General features: G+C 40.1%; 1 protein-coding gene across 5 annotated transcripts in view; it reads left to right on the top strand.

The window, feature by feature from the left end:
- The window catches only part of LOC126344887 (probable E3 ubiquitin-protein ligase MGRN1), a 156,767-nt gene that overhangs the window by 23,725 nt on the left and 107,711 nt on the right, over positions 1 to 25,331 (top strand). For all 5 annotated transcript variants that reach the window (XR_007565162.1, XM_050002057.1, XM_050002058.1 and 2 more), the window contains exons 7-8: positions 9,106 to 9,213; positions 9,683 to 9,843. Coding sequence is in view for 4 of the 5 variants with exons in the window: in XM_050002057.1 (XP_049858014.1) it covers positions 9,106 to 9,213; positions 9,683 to 9,843 (269 nt within the window). In the remaining variant the exon portion in view is untranslated. The remainder of the gene's footprint in view (positions 1 to 9,105; positions 9,214 to 9,682; positions 9,844 to 25,331) is intronic.

The following is a 25,331-nucleotide window of genomic DNA, read 5'->3' as shown; positions in this document are numbered from 1 at the left end:
AATGTGTAATAGGCAGACATCTATCTAGACCATCACACAGGAATTCCAAAATTGCACCAGGATTCACTGCAAGTACTATGACAATTAGGCGGGAAGTGAGAAAACTTGGATTTCATGGTTGACCTGCTGCTCATAAGCCACACATCACACCGGTAAAGGCCAAACAACGTCTCACTTGGTGTAAGGAGCATAAACATTGGATGATTGAACAGTGGAAAAACGTTGTGTGGAGTGACAAATCACGGTAAACAATGTGTCAATCCGATGGCAGGGTGTGGGTATGATGCATGCCCTGTGAACGTCATCTCCTAGTATGTGTAGTGCCAACAGTAAAAGTCGGAGGTGGTGGTGTTACGGTGTGGACGTGTTTTTCATGGAAGGGGCTAGCACCCCATGTTGTTTTGCTTGTCACTATCACACACAGTCCTACATTGATATTTGAAGCACCTTTTTGCTTCCCACTGTTGAAGAGTTTTTTGGGGATGACTGTTGTATCTTTCAACATGACCGAGTACCTGTTTATAATGCACGGCCTGTGGCAGAGTGGATATATGACAGTAACATCCCTGTAATGCACTGGCCTGCACAGAGTCCTAACCTGGATCCTAAGAACACCTTTGGGATGTTTTGGAATGCTGACTTCGTGCCAGGCCTCACCAATCGGCATTGATACCTCTCTTCAGTACAGCACACACATGAAGAACGGTCTGCCATTCCACAAGAAACCTTCCAGCACCTTTTTAAACGTATGCTTGTGAGAGTGGAAGCTGTCATCAGGGCTAAGGGTGGGCCAATACCATATTGAATTCCAGCATTACCAGTGGAGGGTGCCACAAACTTGTAAGCAATTTTCAGCCAGGTGTCCGGATACGTTTGATCACATAGTGTAGTTTTGGGCCTGAACCCATCATCAGATGGTAATGTTGACTTCATTGCAAGTTTTATAACTGTGTCTTCATAAAAAGCTCTCATTTATGTGTTATAAGACAGAGGTTTGACTTTCTTTTACGATCAGTCAACTGAACTAAATCCAAGATGGATCAAAAACTTTCCAAACCTGTTGTACTTGGCAACATAATGAAAGTGAGTAACTCTTCATGTACAGGGAAGTCGTCCATTATTTAGTGAATAACAATTAGTTGTTACGTATGATCTGCTTGATCATTACTCTTGTTTGTGCACGAAGAATAGTGCCAACAGTTTTGACTTAGTTGCTTTTTTATGCTGTGTCCTATGTCTAAGAATTTTTTACTCTGTTACGTGAAAAGGCAGCTGTTTTATAGTTGATGTCATAACCAAATGCTTTTGCCATTTCTGCTACTCATGCACGATTAAGCCATTGCTGAAACATTTCTTGAGCTTGCTAATTTGAAGCATACCGCATAAAATGCAGTTAAAACTCTCTTGGTTCATTCAGCTCTTGTATCTCTATTTTTATGTTATCCATTAAAATGCAAAATTTGTTTTGAGAGTGATCCATGTATTACTTCATGGACTGGAGAGAGATGTCCAGCAAGGTTACTACATTTGTTTTGACAGAAGCATTTTTTGTGTGTTAAACATATTTTTTTTCTGGGAAGTGTGTACAAACAAGTATCTAATTTCCCACTCCTCATTGGAAACATGGCAGTCAATATTCTTCCTTTTCGACTTACTTAAGAACCACAATAGAAAAATAACCACAGTTATAACCAGAATTGAAACCAGATCGATAGGCACAGTAGTAACCATAGTATCAACCTGGGCGACAGCACAACAATAAGGAGAGTAAATGTGAATAAAACATTGAGATAAACAGTGATGTCTCTGCAGAGTTGGACAGCAAGTGAAGGTATTGGAGCCCACGGTTTGAGGAAGCAGTTGAAGAGATACTGCCCCAATTGATTGCTGATAACGAAACTAGCAGAAAGTTGTTTCCAGGCAGTGACGACATCATGCCAGTAGAGGTGGAGGGGGAAGTTTCTCTGGAGAGGAATGGCTCATGAGTCAAAACCAGGTCTGAAGACCCCTGAAGTACTTGTCATGATTTTCCTTGTTGTTTGAAGTAAACATTGAATTGCTTGATAAAGAATCTATTATTTGTGTAAAATATGTTCAGTAAGCGTGTTCAACTCTCGTACTATTTGGAGATAAATGGATTTACCACTGCCGCATATTTTCCACTGTTACTAATTGCTTGAAATTATCTGTATACCTCAAATTGAAAAAAAACTGTACAGGAATATCATCTGTATTCTTGGAATAGTGCTACCATGGATGGAGCTTTTGTAGTATGCATTTCTACCACTAATGATGTGACAGACAACTCGTTGAGAATTCAGTCTGCCTATGGTATAACCCGAGATTTTTGTCTGCCCGTAGTAAATTTTTGACTGCAATTCTTTTGTCCCACATGGGAAAATGATACAGAAATTTTTATGACATTGAAAACTGTTTATAAGGATTACACTTCGGGAAAGCTGGTGTGTACAAGTACTTTTCTTGTTTTAAAAATTGTTGACATATTGACTGATGGTAAATCTCATTTTGCACGTCCGTCATTATTCCAGACAGACAAAAATGTTGAGAATATTTCTGAACTTCTAATTGAAGACATATGACAGGAAGTTCAATGTGAAGTGAAATAAATTGAATTGCCTTGCAGCTCAATTTACTGAATTTTTATCAGAAGATTCGGTTTGAAAATGGTTGCTGCCAAATATGTGTCCAGGTTCTGACTGAACACTAAAAAGGGGATTAATTGGAAGTGTGCTATGTTTTGATATAACAGTCCAAACTGAATGATTGTCAAATGAAGTGGAACTTCAATATTTGATTACATCAGATAAGAGTTATGTGAATGCAATATATGAAAATAAATTCAGCTCTTCAATCACCACTTTTAGAAATGGCACAATTTGCAGAAGATGAAAATTGAATATCGGAAACTGCTTTGCTCTCGTTGTTACACATCAGACCTTAACCAAATGTATTAGCCCAAATAAACATCATTTTTCAAGCATCAGTTGTTTTACACAAATAGAATCTGGAAATCCACTGTTTATATGTGGTCAACACTATATAGTGAAGTTATCCATAGTTTAGTAATGGTTTCAAAAGAAAGCGACTAGTTTCGTGATGGATATTGGTGAACTTGCTTAGAGGGGGTGATTGTTCTAGAAGATGTATTTAAAAAAATCTTATTCATGTGAATTAATGTGTGTGAGACTTCTTGGATACATCCAGTTACATAATATGCATTACGGAAAAAAGTGTGAAGTGATTTCACCTGTGCTCCAACATTTAGGGAACTGGGAGTAGCCATAGAACTTCTGAATGAGGAAAGAGAGATCCTTATTCCTGTGCACAAAATTAGTATTTTGTCACTAATGTTTTGCCATCTGTACAGATTACAGGGTTGTTGCCAGTCAGTTAGGTTTTGCTAATTCAATAAATATATCAACATTTCTGTATCTCTTTCCTCCAAATAAAGTTAGAAGGCTCAACAAAAAGACTATCAAACAAAGCTTCTGACCATACAGACCTTCATCAGAAAACACACCCACACACACCCACCCACACACACACACACACACACACACACACACACAGGCTGTAGTCGTGTGTGTGTGTGTGTGTGTGTGTGTGTGTGTGTGTGTGTGTGTGTGTGTGTGTGTGCTGTCTGTTCTGATGAAGCCCTGTTTGGTGAAAAGCTTTGTTTGATAGTCTTTTTGTTGTGCCTATCTGCATCTCTACTATATAGTGAGTAGCAATGATCCTTTGCATAATATAGTCGTTATTCCATCCTGGATTTTCCATTGTTTAATAAAGATAAAGTTTACTTTTCCTCAGTTAAGTAAAGGAAATGAATAACTTACTAATCATTGCAATAGTTCTTATTTTGCGTACTCCACACAGAAGTGAATTGTCCAGTTTAACCAACATTTTGAAAGCTTGTAGCAGTGTGACGACCAATCACTACTCAAATTCAGTAACATGTTGGCATGTAGTGAATACTTATTGTCAGAACTGAAAAATGGCAGTGAAGCGCACAACTAGAATCAATAGTAAAATTTTTACATGTCAACCAGCTGGAAGGGGTACTGAGATAACAGTACACAGAACTCCAGATTTAGGAGTTCATGTAAATGTACTGAATGAAATTCAGTATCATATTTTCACTCTGAGTCCACATGATGGAAATGTCACCAGATGAGGGGCAGGTAATCCCTGCTCTGCAGGAAAGCTGCCTTTAAAAGTGGCCAATCAGAAGCCATAAGGGAGAGGTGTCATAGTTCCCATCACAAAGATGCAGATTACATTTGTTGCTGGCCTTCAGAATTGTTTTTGGTGATGAGGAGCTGATTAAATTGAATATGGAGGCATTATTTTCTGTTCTTTGGAAGAACTTCTCTGCTGCAAACAGTCATTAGCTTAAGGAATGTTAAAATGGAGGTAAGTGGCACAGGAGTGATTTACAAGGTGTGCATCAGCAGCAGCAGTAGCGACACACCCTCCTATGGACCTTGCTGTTGTTGGGAAGGCTTGTGTGCCTCAGTGATACAGATAGCGGTACTGTGTAAGCAACCACAACGTAGGGGTATCTGTTGAGAAACCAGACAAACGTGTGGTTCCTGAAGAGGAGCAGCAGCCTTTTCAGTTGTTCCAGGGACAACAGTCTGGACGACTGACTGATTTGGCCCTGTAACATCAACCAAAATGGCCTTGCTGTGCTGGTACTGCAAACAACAGAAAGCAAGGGGAAATTACAGCCGTAATTTTTCCTGAGACATGCAGCTTTACTGTACGGTTAAATGATGATGGGATCCTCTTGGGTAAAATATTCTGGTGGTAAAATAATCCCCCATTTGGACCTCTGGGCGGGGACTACTTCGGAGGACATCATTATCAGCAGAAACAAAACTGTCATTCTATGGATCAGAGTGTGGAATGTCAGATCCTTTAATTGAGCAGGTTGTTAGAAAATTTAAAAAGGGAAATTGATATGTTACAGTTAGATATAGTGGGAATTAGTGAAGCTCAGTGGCAGGAGGAACAAGACTTCTGGTCAGGTGAATAAAGGGTCATAAATACAAAATCAAATAAGGGTAATGCAGCAGTAGGTTTAGTAATGAAATAGATAGAAATGTGGATAAGCTACTATGAACAGCTTAGTGAATGCATTATTGTAACCAAGATAGACAGAAAGTACAAGTTTACGTGCCAACTAGCTCCATACACGATGAAGAGATTGAAGAAATGTATGAGGCGATAAAATCGATTTTTCAGATAGTTAAGGGAGATGAAAATTTAATTGTCATGGGGGATTGGAAATAGATAGTAGGAAAAGGAAGAGAAGTAAAAGTAGTAAGTGAATAAGGACTGAGGGTAATGAATGAAAGAGGAAGCTGCCTGATAGAATTTTGCACAGAGCATAACTGATCATAGCTAGCACTCAGTTTAAGAATCATGAAAGAAGGTTGTATACATAGAAGAGGCCTCGAGACACTGGAAAGTTTCAGATTGATTATATAATGGTAAGACAGATTTAGGAACCAGGTTTTAAATTGTAAGACATTTCCAGGGGCAGATGTGGACTCTGACTACAATGTTTTGGTTATGAACTATAGACTAAAACTAAAGAAACTGCAAAAAGGTAGGAATTTAAGGATATGGGACCTGGATAAACTGAAAGAACCAGAGACTGTAGAGAGTTTCAGAGGGAGCATTAGGGAATAATTGCCAAAAACAGGAGAAATAGATACAGTAGAAGGAGAATGGGTAGCTTTGAAAGATGAAATAGTGAAGGTAGCAGAGGATCAAGTATGTAAAAAGATTAGGGCTAGTAGAAATCCATGGGTAACAGAAGAGAGATTGAATTTAATTGAGGAAAGGTGAAAATATAAAAACGCTTTAAATGAAGCAGTCGAAAAGGAATACAAATGTCTCAAAAACGAGATCGGAAGGAAGTGTAAAATGGTTAAGCAGGCATGGCTAGAGGACAAATGTAAGGATGTAGAAACATGTATCACTAGAGGTAAGATTGATACTGCCTTCAGGAAAATTAAAGAGACCTTTGGAGAAAAGAGAACCATCTGTATGAACATCAAGAGCTCAGATGGAAAACCAGTCCTAAGCCAAGAAGGGAAAGCAGAAAGGTGGAAGGGGTAGGTAGAGAGTCTTTACAAGGGTGATGTGCTTGAGGGTAGTATTATGGAAATGGAAGAGGATGAAGATGAAATGGGAGATATGATACTGTGTGAAGAATTTGACAGAGCACTGAAAGACCTAAGTTGAAACAAGTCCTCAGGAGTTGACAACATTCCTTTAGAGCTATTGATAGCCCAACCCCAAAGAAAGCAGGTGCTAACAAGTGTGAAAATTATTGAACTATCAGTTTAATAGGTCACAGTTGCAAAATTCTAACGCTAATTCTTTACAGATGAATGGAAAGACTGGTAAAAACCGACCTCAGGGAAGATCAGTTTGGATTCTATAGAAATGTGGGAACATGCGAGGCAATATTGACTGTATGACTTCTCATAGGAGATATATTAAGGAAGGGCAAACCTGTGTTTCTAGCATTTGTAGACTTAGATAAAGCTTTTGATAATGTTCACTGGAATACTCTCTTTCAAATTCTAAAGCTTGGAGGGGTAAAATACTGGGAGCAAAAGGCTATTTACAATTTGTACAGAAACCATATGGCAGTTATAAGAGTTGAGGGGCATAAAAGGAAAGTAGTGATTGGGAAAGGAGTGAGACAGGGCCGTAGCCTGTCTCAGATATTATTCAGTCTGTATATTGAGCAAGCAGTAAAGGAAACAAAAGAAAAATTAAAATCCATGGAGAAGAAATAAAAACTTTGAGGTTTGCAGATGACATTGTAATTTTGTCAGAGACAGCAAAGGACCTGGGAGAGCAGCTAAATGGAATGGACAATGTGGTGGACACAGGATATAAGATGAACATCAACAGTAGCAAAACAAGGATAATGGAAAGTAGTCGAATTAAATCAGGTGATGTTGGTATTAGATTAGGGAATGAGACACTTAAAGTATTAAATGAGTTTTGTTATTTGGGGAGCAAAATAACTGATGATGGTTGGAGCAGTAGGATATAAAATGTAGGCTGGCTATGGCAAGGAAAATGTTTATGAAAAATAGAAACTTGTTAACATCAAGTATAGATCTAAGTGTCAGGAAGTCTTTTCTGGAAGTATTTGTATGGAGTGTAGCCATGTATGGAAGTGAAACATGGACGATAAACAGTTTGGACAAGAAGAGAATAGAGGCTTTCGAAATGTGGTGCTACAGAAGAGTGCTGAAGATTAGATGGGTAGATCACTTAACTAATGAGGAGGTACAGAATAGGATTGGGGAGAAGAGGAATTTATCGCACAACTTGACTTGAAGAAGGGATTGGCTGATAGGGCATGTTCTGAGGAATCGAAGTATCACCAGTTTAGTACTGGAGGGAACCATGTGGGGTAAAAATCAAAGAGGGAGACAAGAGATGAATACACTAAGCAGATTCAGAAGGATGTAGGTTGCAGTAATTATTCGGAGAGAAGATGCTTGCACAGGATAGAGTTGCATGGAGTGCTGCATTAAACCAGTCTTTGGACCGAAGACAATGATAACAGCAATAAGTGACGCAGTAGTGATTTGCAAGGTGTGTAGCAGCAGCAGCAGCAGCAGCACAGATTTCAGACAGCAGAAATTGTATTTAGCATTCTTAATGTATAAACGAAGTTTTACGATGAATTTGTATGTTTGTCAGTTACCTCCCCTCCTCCGTCCTTCCTTCTCTTCTGGCAATATTTGTTATTTTCTGCCTGGTACTCCATATTTATGAAATATGTGTGAAATTTATGTTTCCATTTTCATTTCTCATTTATAATATGTTGTGGGGTCTTGCCCTCTCCTCGCTAATAGTGTGCCTAAGGGATGCAGTGTTCTCAATATGTTATACAACAATTCAAACGATGAGAGGTGATATGAAAACACTAAAGTTCTTGCTATACACAAAGTCCTAGTAAGGATCACAATGTGATAGCGTACCACTAATGTCCGTTGCAGACTCGACTGATCTGATCGGCCGAGGCTGGCAGGAACGGTGCTTTTATTCACGCCTTTCAGATGTCGCTCCTGGCGCTGTGTGGTCCAATTCCGCGCACCATTGGTCAACGTTTTCTCACTGCCTTCTCTGGTCTTCCATTCGTCTTCACTCCGGTGCTTGTGGCTATGCCAGAACATTTGTGGTTTTTTTTTTTTTTGTTTGTCTCTTATTTCCTCTGGCTTCTTCCAAACTACATTTTTCTCCTCCTTTATTGCTCTTCTTTATCTTACCTATGCTTTCACTCATAATTTCTCTGATTTGTTGTGTCTCCTCTGTTCCATTTTATGTTCCTCAGTTTTTGAAACATCATTTTCCTTCTCCTCATGAACTACCTGAAATCTGATTGACCAGAGGGCTAAGACTTCCCTACTTAGTCTCTAAATGTTGTTCCCTGTTGCCAGAAAAAGAAATCTTTGTTTCTAAAACCCGGCATTTTTGTTATTTTTTATCATACTTGTATTTAATAAGTAGAAGCTTTCTTCCAATTTTTTTTTTCAGATGATCCTTTTCTTTAAAAATGATTCATGCAACAAATAATGAATGAGAGGGAAAGTTGGTGATAGTGGCACATGAGATGCAATATATTAATAACATCAAGGCAAGAAACTGCAATGTCATATTGTATTGCTCAGACTGATGTCTTCTTGTCCTGTCATGTTTAATTACCTGATGTCATTTTGTTTTTGCTGAAGAGAGAATAAATTTCACAGCATCTTCAGGCATGTTCCTTTCTCTAAGATTTCCAGAGAAAGCTCTTGTTGTTCCAGGAACATAAGTCACAGTGTTAATTTGTTTTAGTGCCAGGTGTCTTTGTGAAATGTGCAACAATGAGCATGATTTGTGAGTACACCATCTTATTTATGTACATATCTAATAAAGGATAAGACGGGCAATGGAAAAATCAAATACTGCGAGAAGTAGTTCTTTCAATGTGTCTCGTAAAGTAGATGTCAGTATTCCTAATTTTATCTTTGTTTCTTTAAAAACGCACGTGATATGTTTCAGGCAAACAATTGTCCAATATGTCGGGCACCTTTTCGTGCACTGTTGCAAATTAGAGCTCTGCAGAAATCTTGTACTGTGCCACAGCCAGCAGCTATTCTTCCACCAGAGGTTGGTAATTGATCCTAACTTTCACTGTTGTGCAATATCCACTGTAGACAGTTGATCAGTAGTGATGATTGATATTGGAAACTGATTACAGAACTGTGTGTATGTTAGTTTTAGCAAGGAGGAAAATTAATAAGCTAATCAGTTTGTTAGCTCAGTTTGTTTACAAGGCGTTTTAATGTAAGTTTTCATATTACAAAAGATACTACTGCCCCAAAGAATTTTCTTGTTAGATATACCACTTTAGAAATTTTCAGGGCTTCACAAGACATGGTGTGTTTATTGCAAGTTTCCTACATTTGTGAAGGGCAGCTACATGTTGTAAAAGATCCCAGTGATGTCACTACCTTATTTTAAAACTGAAATTTGAAGTGTCTGTATGTTTTAATTCATGCTACATTTCACAAAATAACAAGTAAATACAATTGACTTGTTGACTTATTGCAACTACTTATCAGTTTTGATGTTACAGGGGAGTTGTGAGAACATACCAGCTGGATATGAGGCTGTTTCTTTAATAGAAGCCTTAAATGGACCTCCTATTTTACGAGCTCTCCCAATAGCACCTGTTATGGATCTGGCAGAAACTCCTGACCAGGAAGTAGCTGTTCAAGCAGCAGAGGTTCTTAACAGGTATGAAGCGTAACATGTCAAACTTTATTTTTTAAATTGAATCCTATTGCTTCAAGTTCTCTGTGTTCAATGAAGAGAACAGCTACCATTGTCTTCTTTATGGATTGAGATGTTCAGACTGTGACATACAATTACTCTTCTGTGAATGGTTGATGTGCTGTGCAGATGTAAGGTGAACGTCTTCTAGTCCCATTTCAGGACCTGTTTGAGACTTGAGTATTGTGGTGGGAGAGAGAGGTTGGTGAGCATCAAAGTGCAGCATAATGTGTGTGGCTCAAGCTCACTGTGAATGAGACTTCCGTGTACACCGTGGCACTGGGGAAGGGTGGGTCGCAGGCGGGTCATGCAGCACTGCAAGCCAGCAGTGAACTTGGGGATCACATTATCTGTGGGCAGCAAGCAACTGGCTGTAAACAAGATTGGCATCTGATGTCTCAAGATCGGCCTTGTAAGTGACGCAGAGGCTGAAAAGTACCAGTGGCAGGGCAGCGGTCCTCCTGCTGTGGCAGGCGAGGACAGCTTTTAGGGTGTGATGTAGCTGTTTCACCATCCATTGGTAGCTGGATTGTGGCTTGATGTCAGGTGCAGGTCAGTCCTGCACAGATCTGTCAGTGCACAAAAAAGGGCTGATGTAAATTGGTGCCTGCGGTCCATAGTGATGTGGAATGGGAAGCCGAAACGGGCAGTTCATGTGGAGTCAAATGTGACCGGTACTGTGGTGGCGGTAACATTGGGTATTTGCATTGCTCTGCCAGTGGGTGATCCTGTCCACTGTGCTAAGAAGGTAGCAGCAGCCACCAGATGAAGTTAGGGAGCTAACAATGTCCACATGAGCGTGGTGATGCGATGCCCAACACCTGGGAAAGCTGTGATGGTGTCATGTACATAGTGATCAATCTTGGTGCACTCACAGGCAGGCAAGTGCTGGGCAGTACATCTGAATACTTGGCCACACGAAGCACTGCATTACTAGAGTGGTGGTTGCAGGCATGCTGGTATGCAACAGGCTATGTAATCGGTTGAATGCGGCATTGTGGAAGGCAGTGGATAGGAAGGGGCATGGTGAGGTGCTGGATACTATGCACGAGATATTGCTGTCTGAGCCAGAAGCCAGTGAGTGCTGAATACAGAGTCTGCAGATGGTGCCCTTGTGGATTTGGGCATGTTCTTGGTTGTGGGAAGTGCCTCATAATCCGTTGTTGAAGCATTGGCACAGGTGCAACTGAGATAGTCAGCAATGACGTTGTCAGTTCCAGTGATGTGACATATGTCAGTTGTAAATTCTAATGTAAATGACAGCTGCTGGAACTGATGCCTGTAGTGCCAGGCAGTGTCTTTCATAAGAGCAAACGTTATTAGTTTAGGGTTGGTGAAGACCATGAGATGATGGGCCTCCACCAGCAGCTGAATGTACGTGATAGACTCGTAGACGGCGAGGAGCTCTCTGTTGTATGTGCTCCAGCATTACTGAGGAGGAGAGAATTTGCTGGAGAAGAAAGCGAGTTGCTTCCAGGTGTTGCCCACTTACTGTTGCACGACAGCGCCAATGGCCGTCTGGCTGGCGTTGACCACGACAGCAAGCGGAACAGTTGGATGGCGGGTGGGCAAGCAACGTGGTGTCTGCTAAGTTGTGCTTGTTGGCCAAGAAGCTGTCTTCCATTTGCAGCGTCCGTGGCACCAGCTTGTTCTCTTTTGTTTTCATACTGCAAAAGACAGCAGTGAGCAGCGTATTTGTGTCGGTGTGACTCCTTAGGTGGTGGCGGAAAAAGTTTGACATGCTGAGGAAATGGCATGGGTCCTTGAATGCCTTTGGACGTGGAAAATTGAGTATAGCTTGTATCTTGGGCAAGGGACTTGAATTGGTGACAGAGATGGTGTGGCCCACGAATTCCTCCTCGCTGACACCGAGCATGCATTTTGCTGCATTGACAATGGTGCCTGCGTCCTGGAGGTATTCAGAATTACTGCAGAGAGGCTTGTGGTGTTTCTCTAGCGTTGGGGAAAAAATGAGTATGTTGTCCAGGTATGCAATACAGGAGCTCAAGCCTTGCAGGATGTTGCCCAACAACTGCTGCCATATTTGGGCAGCATTACAGAGGCTAGAGTTCATAAACGGGCTGTCGTGGAGTCCGAATGTCATGATGATGGCTGTCATCTGGATTTTCTCGGATGCGAGTGGAATCTGGGTGAAAACCTTGATGCAGTCTGTCATGCTGAAAATTGTAGCTCCAGCCAGAGCATTTTTGCAGCTGCAGAGAAATGGCAACAGGTACCAGTCACGGATAGTGCATGCATTTAGCTATTCGGTAATACCCACATGGGCACCAGGAGCCATCCTTTTTCTTGGCTTGGGGATAGAAAGATGTTCGTTTGCTCTTCGGTGGGTGACGTATGCCCGCAGTGAGCAGCTAGTCAAATTCGGCCTAGGTGATCTTCAGTTTATGTGGCACCAGGATACATGGTCGGCAGAAGACCATGATCTTGGGGTGGTATTGATAAAGTGTACAGTTCAATGGCAGACCTCGTGAGGTATGCTGGATGGGTATTTGAGAGAAGGGAATTGCACCAGGAGGTCAGAATATGGGCCAAAATACGCCACGTGCTTCACATTGAAGAGAACAGGGAAAAGAGTGGTGCACTTTGTTGATCTCCCAGTGTCACTGTCAATCATGTGTCAGCCGGCAATGTCAGGGAGTTGGTGATAGTGTTTGATGAAGTACACTCCAGTAATGGGAGTGACCCTGGTGACTGGTGACGGTGAAGGTCCAGGGCATTTCCTGTTGCAGGTCAAGATCGAGGATGTGATGATGAGTGCTGTACCTAGTGACGGTGGAATTATTTGCTGCCATCAGGAGAATGGCTAAGGCAGCACCAGTGTTCCACATGAGATGATATTGAAAGATAGACAACTCAGAGCCAGTGTCTATGAGGAATGGCATGGAGGAATGGGTGTTGCAGACGAACAGGCACTGGGAGACCAAGCAGCAGCCAGGCACATGTTATCCCAGTGGTTGGTGGCATTTTGGTGCCAAGAGCAGGGTTCTCTGCAGTTCATGGCATCTGAACCGAAGCACTTGTGATACCTGCAGAGGTCGACTCTGTTGTGTGGGGCAGCGGCAGGGAGGCTGGAGCTGCAACATTGGTATTGGTCATTGCGCTGAAGGCTGGGCTGAATGGGCTGCAGCAGTCAGAGTCGAGTCGGGCCACGGTCGCTTGCAACGTTGCCATGTCAGCACTGAGGCAGGCGAGCATGTCATTTACTCCCAGCTGCTGAGTGTTGTGCTGTGGCCGGTGGGGAGATGCAGGGCCGGCGATGTCATTGGCGGCGCATCAAGCGGCGAGAGTAAGCACATGGCAGGGTGGCTGGCAAGGTGATGACCACCAGTTTGTACTGAGTGGGGATGAGGTTGGTGCACGGTGGCAGTGGTTGCAGGTAGGGAGGCTAGCATCTTGTGCCCACTGTTGGCGAGGCTGGCAGTATCAATAAGGGAAAGATCAGCGTGCGATGCCACTGTTATCAGTATTGGGGCTGGGAGGCAAGCCATCCAGATGTTATAAAGAAAACCATCTGAGACCATGTGTGGCTCCATTGGCAGCAGAGGCCAGGGTCAGTGCTGGCAGCAAGGCGGAGTCCAGCATAAGGGGCAGGGCCACTGTCACTCGTTTTGCCCCGAGTTGTGCACAGGTCTGCATTACAGCAGTCCAGTTCTGCAAGGTGCATCAGCAATAATGTCATGTGGTGCTGTGACAACAGCTGCATGTTGTGGGCTGTCGGTTGGGCAGGTGACGGTAGCCGTTGGTTGCTAGATTGCACGAGAGGTGGAAAAACATGCATAAAGGAATGAGTTCATGGTGCAAAGCACACTAGCGTCCATAGCATGTTAATAGAAGATGCTGGGTGTACACATACGGGAGACAGAGCATGCGCCTAACATGGCAAGGTAGCCCGTAACGTGACTAAATACTATATTAAGTTGACTGACTACATCGTCAGGTCACCAGTGTAGGAATGTTCCATACTTTATTGAACTAAGTAATACACAAAGCTAAAAACACATAAAGGTCAGTTCTGCACATGGGTGTAGTAACACAAACTAGCTCAAGTTCAAAATGTAATCAGTCACTTGCTCAAGACATGAATGCACTAACCGGGCATGGCACAGCAGAAGTGGTGGAATCGGAGAAATTGTTGCGTCATTCCACTGTTGATGGCATGATATCTGCATTTACAACACCTGCACTGAGACAACGGAAGCGAAATTTATATTCTGCACAGGAGTGTGACACAAAAACACAATGTGCTCGGTGATTGTGTGTCAAGTGTAAAGACAGCATGTTGCAGGTACATTGCAGTGCCGTGAAGGCACTGGCATTAGGTGCATTGCCATGTGACCAGCTCCTCATTGCATTGGCATGCAGTAGCAACTACATCGGATGCTATGAGGGACAGACAAAGGCTGCTAAAACTTGGCCGGCGGAAGCCTCACTAGCATCAGCTGTTGTTGTGCACCTTTAGTAAGCAACAAAATGGTGAAGTACCCTCTCACACAGCAAGATCGTCAGCCATGAACAGAAGTACTGCATGAGGGTTGAAACTCGCAGTCGTAGCAGATGGCGGTAGCGAGGCAGAGCATATGGAACTGCTAACACAGCTGTGTGGTGAAAGGCCAGCACACTGTTGTTAGATACGTTTGTAAACCTTTTTAAATTACTGTTTCGTTTGTGAAATGCATTTCAACTAATGAGCACTCACTATGTGAAAGTATTCAATTTGAGAGCCCTATTCAATGATAGTCAGTGTCATGTTTCCATTTTATAAACAGCCTCTCATGTCAGTAGGGTCCCAACAGTGTGAAGATAATGAGCCAGTTCATTCTCAGACTTTTACTTAAAATGCACTTCACCTGAGGAAGTCTATTTTGTAAAAGTGAGTTACAAATAATAAAATGTTCTGGGTTATTATACCATGGTCGAATGGATTTCACCTGTATGGATGGTGGAATCCATTCAAACACGGCATAACAGCCCAGTACATTTTGTTAATTGTGACATTTCTGGCCGTGAAAGTTTACATTTTACAAAATGTGAGTTAACACAAGCTAGACGGCACTCACTGGTTTTCATTTTCAAGGGATATGTTTAGGAAGCTTCTTGGAAACAGTCAAAATTCCAAAGCAAAGTCCAGTCCACTTTGTACCATAGTTCCACTAATGACTAACAGAGCCCACAACATTAACACCTGTACCAAACAAATAGCACACTTGCTGCACAGATCATAGGTTGCATCAACAACTAAGTCAGACTATCACATGCTGCCTTATGCACACAATTCTAGTGTGGTCTTCTCAGTGAGCACTCCTGATGACAAAGCACCATTTGATTATGGCTCCACAGTGGTTGACCAGGTACTCAGTTTACATAGTAACATTAGGTGGTGCACCTACAACCCAGTCTCCCTCAACAGCAGCCACCAGGGGAGAAGAAGGTAGGTGATGTGTAGTCCAGAGGAGCCATTACCGGTGGTTAAGGCGGCAGATCAGTTACCTTGGGCATCGGCGTAAATACCGTAGCAGAATCACACTCATTGGGAGTTGCACGAGTCATACTGGGATGGAAGAGTATGGAAAACAAGCAGTTGCTGACCAGGATGGCAGAGGCGAAATTGATGTCAATGTATGACGATACAGGATCCCTCCCTAATTGATCTTCACCAGTAATGACTGTGTTCTTAAAAAATGTTATGACATTTAATTGATCTGTTAAATAAAAGTGACATCTGGCAAATAATGTTTAAGAAAGAGAAATAAACCCAGTTCCTCATAAATGTAACGGGTACAAAATCTGTTGTATGTAATTTTTGAATACCTAAAAAAAAAGGCTATTCCCAGAATTTACTAAGTAGTATTCTCAAGTACTCGTACTTGAACTAAAATATTTATTGACGCTCATCAGCTCAAGCAGGCAAATTACCAAAGTGGCTCTGGAGTACTGCACTGTAACAAGTTTTTATATATAAACAAACTTTGTTCAGTGTGAACCTGTCATCTACTCAGATTGGTCACAGCTAATTGCCTTAGTAACAAACACTTTAAGGTACCCATATTTTACAAGCACTTTATGAATGAAATATTGTAGAATCCACTGTCTCAGTTGCACATTTTTAATTAGAGCACATGTTTTGATCAGTCAGGTTCAGCTTGAGATCTGAAACAAAGTAATACTGAGTATGTACTATCTAATATTTTACAATAAATAGAAAGAAAGAATTGTACATAAATGTTGAATTTACCTAAGCAGTTGTGCCAGTTACCCGTCTTCTCCATTCTAAGCCTGTAATTTTAATATTTTCAATAAAAATATTTTTACAGTGTTATTATTTATACATCCTGGCAGAGTAAGACCTTGTGGTTTTACACTTTCAAAATTTGACACTTTTGATAACTTGAGATACTAATTCAGGTTTCGCTACTTTATTTCTACTTTTATAATCTACTGTTCTATCCCATTTTATAGTTTTGCTCATCCATTGGCTTCTGGTATTTTAACAGGATGCTTTCTTATGTAATTGACTTTTTGCAAATTTAGTATAGACCTGTTGTTGTTAAACCCATAACATCCCTGCCATTATACCTCCCTCCTCCCAACCTTCTTTCCCAGTTTGCAATCCCACTCACTCCATTTTATAAATTAACTATTTTATGCTGTTTTACATTTTGCATGCCCATAGTTCTATACTATTAGTATTGTAACAAGAATGTTTACTTAATTATATGTTCTGTAATTTTAGCAAGAGTCCTTGTTAGTGATCAAAATATGTAATCTAATTAAAAATGTGCAATTGAAATTGAGCAATAAATGAGAATTATCTTAAGTAACAATACAGTTGCTTACTCTCACAAGACAAAGATGATGGCTGTAACAAGAAGTGTTGCTAATCTGATTTTTACTGAAAGAGACTGCTAAAAATTTAAGCTTCTTCCGAGTCAGGCCCCAATGCTTTGAGACAGTGGCTGTGTATGAGTGAATTGTGCCAACGTGTATGTGCGTGTGTGTGTGTGTGTGTGTGTGTGTGTGTGTGTGTGTGTGTGTGTGTTTGTTTCTATTGTGCCTGTCTGTGACTCAGTGCTTCCTCTATGTTGTTGATAGTTATCTATCCTTTTCATATTGTTGTTATTCCATCCTGGACTTTTCATTCTTTGTTTTAATCCAGATTTATGTATAAGTAGATAATAAAACAATGAAATAGATTCTTTCTTATTGGCGTAGGAAGTCAGGAATGTGTTACACATAATAATGCTAAAGGAATTTAACATAGAGAGATACCATTGTCACTGTAAACGTGTTGCTCATTGAATTTAGTTTTATTTCAGTTTTTGAAAAAGAACTGCAAGAATTATTTAAATGATTTGGTAAAAAAGTGTCACATCCCAAGCTTGAGTTTTGCCACATATTCAGTGACAGCCTTTTCATGTTCAAGGCAATTCAGTTGGCTGACCTGAGTGAGAGGGAGACATTACTGTCTGATGAAAATTCCATGAGAGGATGCATTTGACTGGAGGATGACAAAGAGAATAAGTAGTCAAAAGGTGCAATGAACCTTTAAGTTTATTCTGAATCTTGACTCACAGAGTAACTTTCATGACTGAGGTGCCGCCACGCTAAGGATAAGTCCTTACAAAGAGTCAGTGAATGCTTATCACTGTTCCATCTGCTAACTGAAATCCTCATGTAAATCTAAGATCAACAGAGCTCTGCAGCTGTCTGATTCCAGCCTTTAATTCTGACTACTACTGTCTGACTTCTGCTGATTTGTATAATAACTGAATTTCCCTTCATGCTAGGTCTGCAAGTTTTATTTTGCTTTCCCCTTTGACCGTGCCTGTCCCTGACACCCTGACGTGATGTAATATCAAAGGGCTTCATATTGTCTTGCCAATGGCCTTGCCACAGTGGTAACACCGGTTCCCGTCAGATCACCAAAGTTAAGCACTGTCGAGCTGGGCGAGCACGTGGATAGGTGACCATCCGGTCTGCCGAGCGCTGTTTGCAAGCTGGGTGCACTCAGCCCTTGTGAGGCAAATTGGGGAGCTGCTTGATTGAAAAGTAGTGGCTCCGGTCTCGGAAACTCACATACAGCCGGGAGCGCAGTGTGCTGACCACATGCCCCTCCGTATCCGCATCCAGTGACACCTATGAGCTGAGGATGAAATGGCTGCCGGTCAGTATCGTTGGGCCTTCATAGCCTTTTCGGGAGGAGTTTAGTTTTAGTTCATATTGTCTTACTGGGTGACTTGATTAGTTATTTGTCTGAAATGTGTCAGAGACTGAGTAGAGGGTATAGGAAGTTCTAAATGGATTTGGAATATGCCCTAAGGTCACATTGGCTTTTCATGGCATAGTGTAGTCCCTGCCACAAGCCCTTCTCTGTTTCTCTCTTACAGCTTTTGCTTTCTGTCTAACAATTATTACCCTTTTATTGCCTATGGGCCTTGCTTTGTAATTTTGTCACCTTATTTATCCTGTACTATCCAGATACTTTGCCTGATAGATTCTGCCACCATATTAATTCATTTATTATCTGAGGACTTCACGTCACAAGTCTTGTCGAAAAACTTATTTTTATAAGCCTCCCCCACATTGGCCTCCTGCTCATTTGGCTGACACTAATGACCTTCATGCTGTCTTCTGCCATGCCAAAACTTCATCTTTATTTTGCCAAGTGGGCACAACATAAGTTACGTGAAGTGGATAACAATGCATCACGCATATGTATTCAGCAAAACAAAACTTGGTTTTATGTAAGAGAGAATTTCAGAAAAGTGTATTTGTGAGAGTAGAGATCTCAGACATTCTCATTAGGAATGGATTTTTATGTCATAAAAAACTTTAAAATATTTTATTTTTAGGCATGAAAAATTTAAAAAGTGTGCATAAAATGCAAAAAGATTTTGTTTCACATTACATGATAACAGTTTTGTGTATTTCATCAAAGCAATGTCACTGGGACACACATTTTCAATTTCACCATCATCTACTTCTCTTTCCAAAACCTTGACTATTTTATGAATAGTATGAAATCCACTATTTGTTTTTCAAGCAAATTTTTAAATTTCTGTTTAATAGCTAATGCTTTTGGACCTTTGATTGAATTAATTTTTTCTCAATGTCATGCAATCCATTATGCCTCAATTAACAAGTTGGTTGAGGTTTTAATTTTTTTTATAGTGTGAAACAAAAACTCAAATTTCCGGATATGTAAGGGAATTCATTTTTTAGTGTATTATTGTTGAGTAAGTTCCAAAGAATTTCAGTCAGAGAAGCATCATATTTATTTATTCATCCATCATCAATTTAAAATTTTCAGTATTTTATGCATAATACAGTACACCGCTGCTTCCCTCCATGTTCCCCCAATGAGCGATTATGGGAGTAGGTGGACATTCAAGATCCGGATTTTTGCCTCTGAACAAATCAGTTTTTGTTGGTGCTTTCACAGACAGCTTTTGTCATTTGAGATCAATTTGTCCACTTTATGATCTGCTCACATATTCTGTATAAACCATTTACTATACAGATTACGTATGTCACGTGTGAGAAGCTTACAGAAAAGCACCGGCTGCCTTCTTTATGTATGGAGCAGCATCCATAAGTAAAACACTATCAAGTTTCACGCCATTCGGCCATAACAACGGCAGACATTCATTGAATAAGTGAGCCATTGTTACGTTATTGGCTGCTGATATTTCTTTACATCCTAATAGAAAACACGGCATAGGAACTATTTATTAGCACACCTACCACAATATTTCCCACTTTCCTGGTCTGGTAATTTGCCAGTGCGTACCCATTTTGTTTTACATTCTGCCCTTACCTTTCTTAGCTTTTCTTTGTAACAAGCACATATAATTTTCATAATGTTGATTCTTGTGTTGTTTCAAAATTTTTGTATTTTGTAAAAAGTGTGCTGTTTTGGTAATTTCTGCCTTTCTTACAGATTTTTTTTTATAAAAAAGAAAATTACAAAAAATATGTTCCCTAGTCATAATATTCAATGAAAGAAACTTACGTTGTTAGCTGTGACAAACAGCGAGTCATCATCAGAACCTGATAGCGCACATGTACAGTTCAGTTGGAAATTTGTGATAAGTTCCTATGAGATCAAATTCCTGAGGTCATCGGTCCCTACGCTTACACACTACTTAATCTAACTTGAACTAACTTATGCTAAGGACAACACACATGCACCGATGCTAGAGGAAGGACTTGAACCTCCAACACGGGGAGCCACGCAAACTGTAGCAAGGTGTCTCAGACTGCACAGCTACCATGCCCAGTGGCAGTTCAGTAATGCGATCTTTATTGACTAGAAGTTGAAAATACTGCTTCAGTTGTAAATTTCTGTTATTATCAGGACTGGTTTCAGACTCTCATAAGCCCATCCTCAGGTGCTGCAACTGTACTGTGGCCCCCGAGCGCACAGTGTGTGCAGTACACATTCACCATGGTGCTCAGGGCCACGGCATAATTGTGACACCTGAGGATGCACTTATGAGAGCTCGAAACCGGTTGTGATAATAAAATAAATATACAACTGAAGCGGTATTTTCAAACTCTACTACAATGCTCAGTTGCGGATGTACTTCCAACAGGATTGTTTGATCTTTATTAAATTATGTTTTCCTCTTACAAGTGGTCATTAGTCTGAAAATGCTGTAAAAATTCAAATGCCCCCTTGATGGTTGAAGTGTTAGTGGTTGACAGTGTAGAACAAATGGGATGCGTTCTTGTAGCCACTGTTTGAATCTTGTAGGTTTTGCACATGGTGCACAGTTCAGATACATGCTCAATATTGAAGTCAGTTCACTCAGTAATCCTGTCTTTCTCACACTATTATTAGTTCAGAATAAGATGAACATCAACTCTGGTACGCAGCTCGGAGCAGTGGCTGAATGCTTAAATCAGTTCATGCAGTAAGTCTGTCTTTCTACAGTCCTTGTTTTCATATTACTCCACAATATGTTAGTTCACAATGAGAGACACATCAACACATTGGAATTTTAACCTGGCAGTCCTCATTGTGCTTCAGAATCAGTGCTGCTAGTAGATGGACATCTGCAATATTCATTGCATCAGCTCTTATAGTATTGCATGGAAAATTAACTCAGGATGAGTTAAATCCACTTTGCTCATTGTTTTTACAGTCCACAATATACCAAAAACAATCTACACACTAATTTTACCCTCCCACACATCACTGTTAAAATTCTCTGTCTTTGCTGCACAAATTTTGAAAGTTTCAAGAGGCGTAAGATATGCAAAAGATAAACTTTTTATTTATCTTCATTATCTCATTGTTGTTGGCTCCAAGTCTTGTGTCTAGGGTACATTCTTGAGGCCGTAGTTTTTATAACGTTGCCGGTTCTTGTTGAACTGAATATCTGATGAAGATTTGCCTGTTGCTATGAATATCTTTTTATTTTATCCCATTCTTTTATATCACACCGACTTTACCATTCCACTTCAGAACATTCACATTGTTGTTGACAAGATTAGAAATTCATCTACTTCCATCAGAGGCATGCCCACTACTACTAACATTCTGTGCTACTCACAATATTCCAAAGAGTTTACAAAGCAGAAGAGTTTACAACCATTCTTAACAAAAGAAGAATCTTCACAAAAATATATCGTTATTTTATAAATGAGTCCAGAAATAAATTTGATAATTATTGTCAGATTGTGCAATTTATAGTATGAATTTTAAATGTGCCAGAAATCTTGTATTTCAAATATTTTTGAAAGAAGAGTAATTTTAACCGCACATACAGATTAGTAAATAATGACTGTAACAAATTAATTTCTTTTTTTATACGTTTTAACCCAAAATATAATACATCCTATACAAAATCATATGAAGTTCATTCAGTTAAAGAGCCAAGAATGCTCACATATATCAGAATCAATAGTATACATGGTGTCGGTTATTTCTGAAAAAAAAAGGGGGGGGGGGGTAATGTTAAAGGAGGGTGACATTACAATATCAATTTGGAAACAGAATGTTTACAATATTTTGTGACAGACCATAAGGTTTGCCAAAAGGTGTACAAAATGATGCACAGGATAGCAGATGGATGTATAGAAGTATCTGATACATAACATATTACAAGAAAAAATATCCACTATACAAATCAGAATATATACATATATCAGAATATGTCATTCAGATTTGTGGAACATACTGTCACAAGACAATAATACAAGGTCAAAACTACAACATTACACCACTTAACTATAGAAATAATTACAGAGACAACGTAAATTACTAGAACTTATAAATGTTAAGTTACGATCTATACACCTTAAAAATCTTCAAAAGCAAAAAGAAAAAATTTCAGGGTCTAAGTGTACAATGAGTGAGACGACTTGAAAAACTCATGATGCTGGGTACATACCAGAAGAATATACTCAATAATGAGTATAATTCAATCAGCTACATAAACCATAGTATTTAGGGATATGTTGACTCATGAAGGAACAAACTAATGGAAAAATATTAGGGCCTAAGTTTATGATGTGGGGATCAACTCATGAATCCAACCCACAAACGAGCAAAAAAATGTTTTGGCTCAACAAAATGAATAAAGTTCATAATCAATAAGTTCAATTATATGCAACGAGTAATCGTGAGAAGCATCGAGCTCCAATCAATGGCTGTACGTTCTCCTTGAGTACAGACACACAGTTGCGATGGCCAGGTGTACCCAGTACAGAGTTAAGCATGAGTCTGTCCACAACTCAAGATCTTTGACAGATGACACAATGTAGTAACTTGAGATCCAAAATCAATGTATGAAAGCAGACATGACTACATCATGTTATATTGTTTATACTATAGATGTCTTCCACACTAGTTCCTAATTGATCTTACAACTAACCTATGTACATTAAGACTTAGAAGATTCATTTACAATTCATAAAAAAATTACATATTGATTTAAAGTTCCATAATGTTTAGGAAAGTCAATCCCCTTACATGCATTTATGCTGAATAACACTGTCTTTAGTAGCCTTGGTTAATAGTTCACAAATATCAGTCACAACACAGATCCAGTTAACAGATGCTCAAGTACATTACCCAGCACCCACGATCTCTTGCAAGTTGACTGGCCCAGCAGGGTACAGTCATACAGCAGTGTGGGGTGTTGATCTGTCCACATCTTTCAGTTTCCTGCTTGGAGTTCCCATAACATACTCCAATGGATAGGTAACTTCCTGTCTAGCATTCACATCAAATTCTGAAACATTGTTTTGTGTACTAAATATGCTGTTCGATACCTCCTTCATATCACACAAGATGTGTTCCCCTTGGTAACTTTGAAAGTCAGGTATATGGGATTTACATCAGTTGAGATTAAAAAGTGTTCACATATGAAACATTAATAAACAGAGTTAAATGCAATGAAAAGAATGGACTAATAAGGTAATACACTGATGTGCTCAGATACTATTCCTAATCTTTGCAGTACAAGCTATGAATATTGTCCCATTTCAAAATTGTAAACGGACCTACTCATTTAGTCTCAGTACAAATCTATTATAGAACATAATTATATAGTGTACCACAGGCTTTAACTCAGTCAACTTCAGACAAATGAAACAGAGTTAAACTAGTATAGTCGTATGAATCTACAGATATATTTAAACTCAGTCAATGTATAAGACAGAACCCTTGAAATTACAGGATCTTACATACTAAACTTGTACTACATGATCTTACATACCACATTAATGGCAAACAAAACACAATTATATAGCCTTAAAAATCTACAAACATAGTGAATATTTTGTTCAGGACTAGGTATCATTATGCATCCATGTTCAGAGTTTTTCCCTTCTATACTAAACGTTAAAAGTACCAGAGATTTTACCAATTGCTTGTAGCTCCTCTTATCTTTACACCTATGACAGGCATTTCCACAAAATTCTTACTATATTTAACCTTGTCTCTAAATTGTTCAGATGTGCCACAAATCAGACTACCTGTATCAATCAAACAGTTCCGTTCCCACTAATCAATCTTAATTTCAATATAAGGACATCCAAAATGTGAATCATCATGTCTGTTATTAGACACTTCATGTAAAACATCACTTTCAATTTCATCAAATGCTACATCCCCACTGTCCTTGCAGGGTTTTATCAACTTTAGTGGTATAATAGCATTACTTTGGTTGCATATGTTCTCAGGGAAAGATTGAACATACTGAATGGGTTCCATAGCCCAACTAACATCATTTATTACAGGAGGAACACACGCATGCAGCGTGAGCTGGAGTCACTCGGTGTGGTGCCAGAACGACCCCCAATCCAGGGTTTTAACCATATGCCACCCTGGTTACTGGAGATGCCCAGGGTGATCTTAGATTTGGTGCTGTTGAGGAGACAGAGCTCTCCTGCTCCCATTTTTAATGTGGTGTCTTCTGACTATCTGTCTGAGTACCACAACCATGTAGCTGTTTTTATGGGTGGGTCTAAGCAGGGGAACTCTGTTGGTTGCTGTGTCATCTTCCCGGATCGTGTCCTCAAGGTTAGACTGCCTTTAGAATTTACTGTCTTCAACACAGAATTATATATGCGATCTTACGGGCACTGGAGCAGTTGAAATGTTCTCCCAGTGTTAGATTTCTCATCTGTTCAGATTCTCTGAGCACCTTTCACTCTCTCCAACGTTTGTACCCAGCAGATAAAGTAACCCAGAATATGCAGGATACCCGCCTCCAACTACAATGACTAAGGAAGGAGATGTCTTTATGCTGGGTACCAGGGCACGTGGAAATTGTGGGGAATGAAAGGGCAGATCGAGCAGCCAAGGAGGCATTTCGTGACCCTCAGGTATTTTGGTGTGCTGTCCCCCGTATGCTCTTACCTCGCTGTTGAGTTAAAGTGTCAATGGGGAGGCGAGTGGCTAAAAGTGACTAACAACAAGCTCTGTGTTGATAAACCCACAACTAGTCAGTGCAATACTTCCTTCCATCCCCATCAGTGGGACAAGATCCTTCTTACTCATCGTTGCATATGCTACAGCCCTGTGACACATGGATTCTTACTCCAACGAGAGGACCCTCCAATGTGTGGTGCTTGTGGCATACAGATCCCGGTGTGCCACATTTCATTGGACTGCAGTTTATTTGCCGACCAGTGAACTATGGCGGATTTGATGTCTTATTTTATGTAATGATCTAGTGAATGTGGTTCGAGTTTTAAAGTTACATTAATTGTCCAATATTTATAACAATATTTTAGGGAGATTTTTTAAACGTGTCAGCAGGGTGACTCGTCTAAGTTTTTTGTAAGTGGTCAGCCAATTATATTTCCCTGTGGTTTTCTTTTAGCTCATCTGTGTTTTGTTCTCCTTGTGTTTTAATTTCTTGATTAGTTATCTTCCCTCCTAACTGGTTGTAGTGCATATGAGAGCATGTGAGAGAGAG

This window comes from Schistocerca gregaria, chromosome 1 (assembly GCF_023897955.1).
Source record: "Schistocerca gregaria isolate iqSchGreg1 chromosome 1, iqSchGreg1.2, whole genome shotgun sequence".
NCBI lineage: Eukaryota > Metazoa > Arthropoda > Insecta > Orthoptera > Acrididae > Schistocerca > Schistocerca gregaria.
The sequence above is the reverse complement of the archived record's forward strand: the minus strand, read 5'-3'. Positions and strand labels throughout refer to the sequence as shown.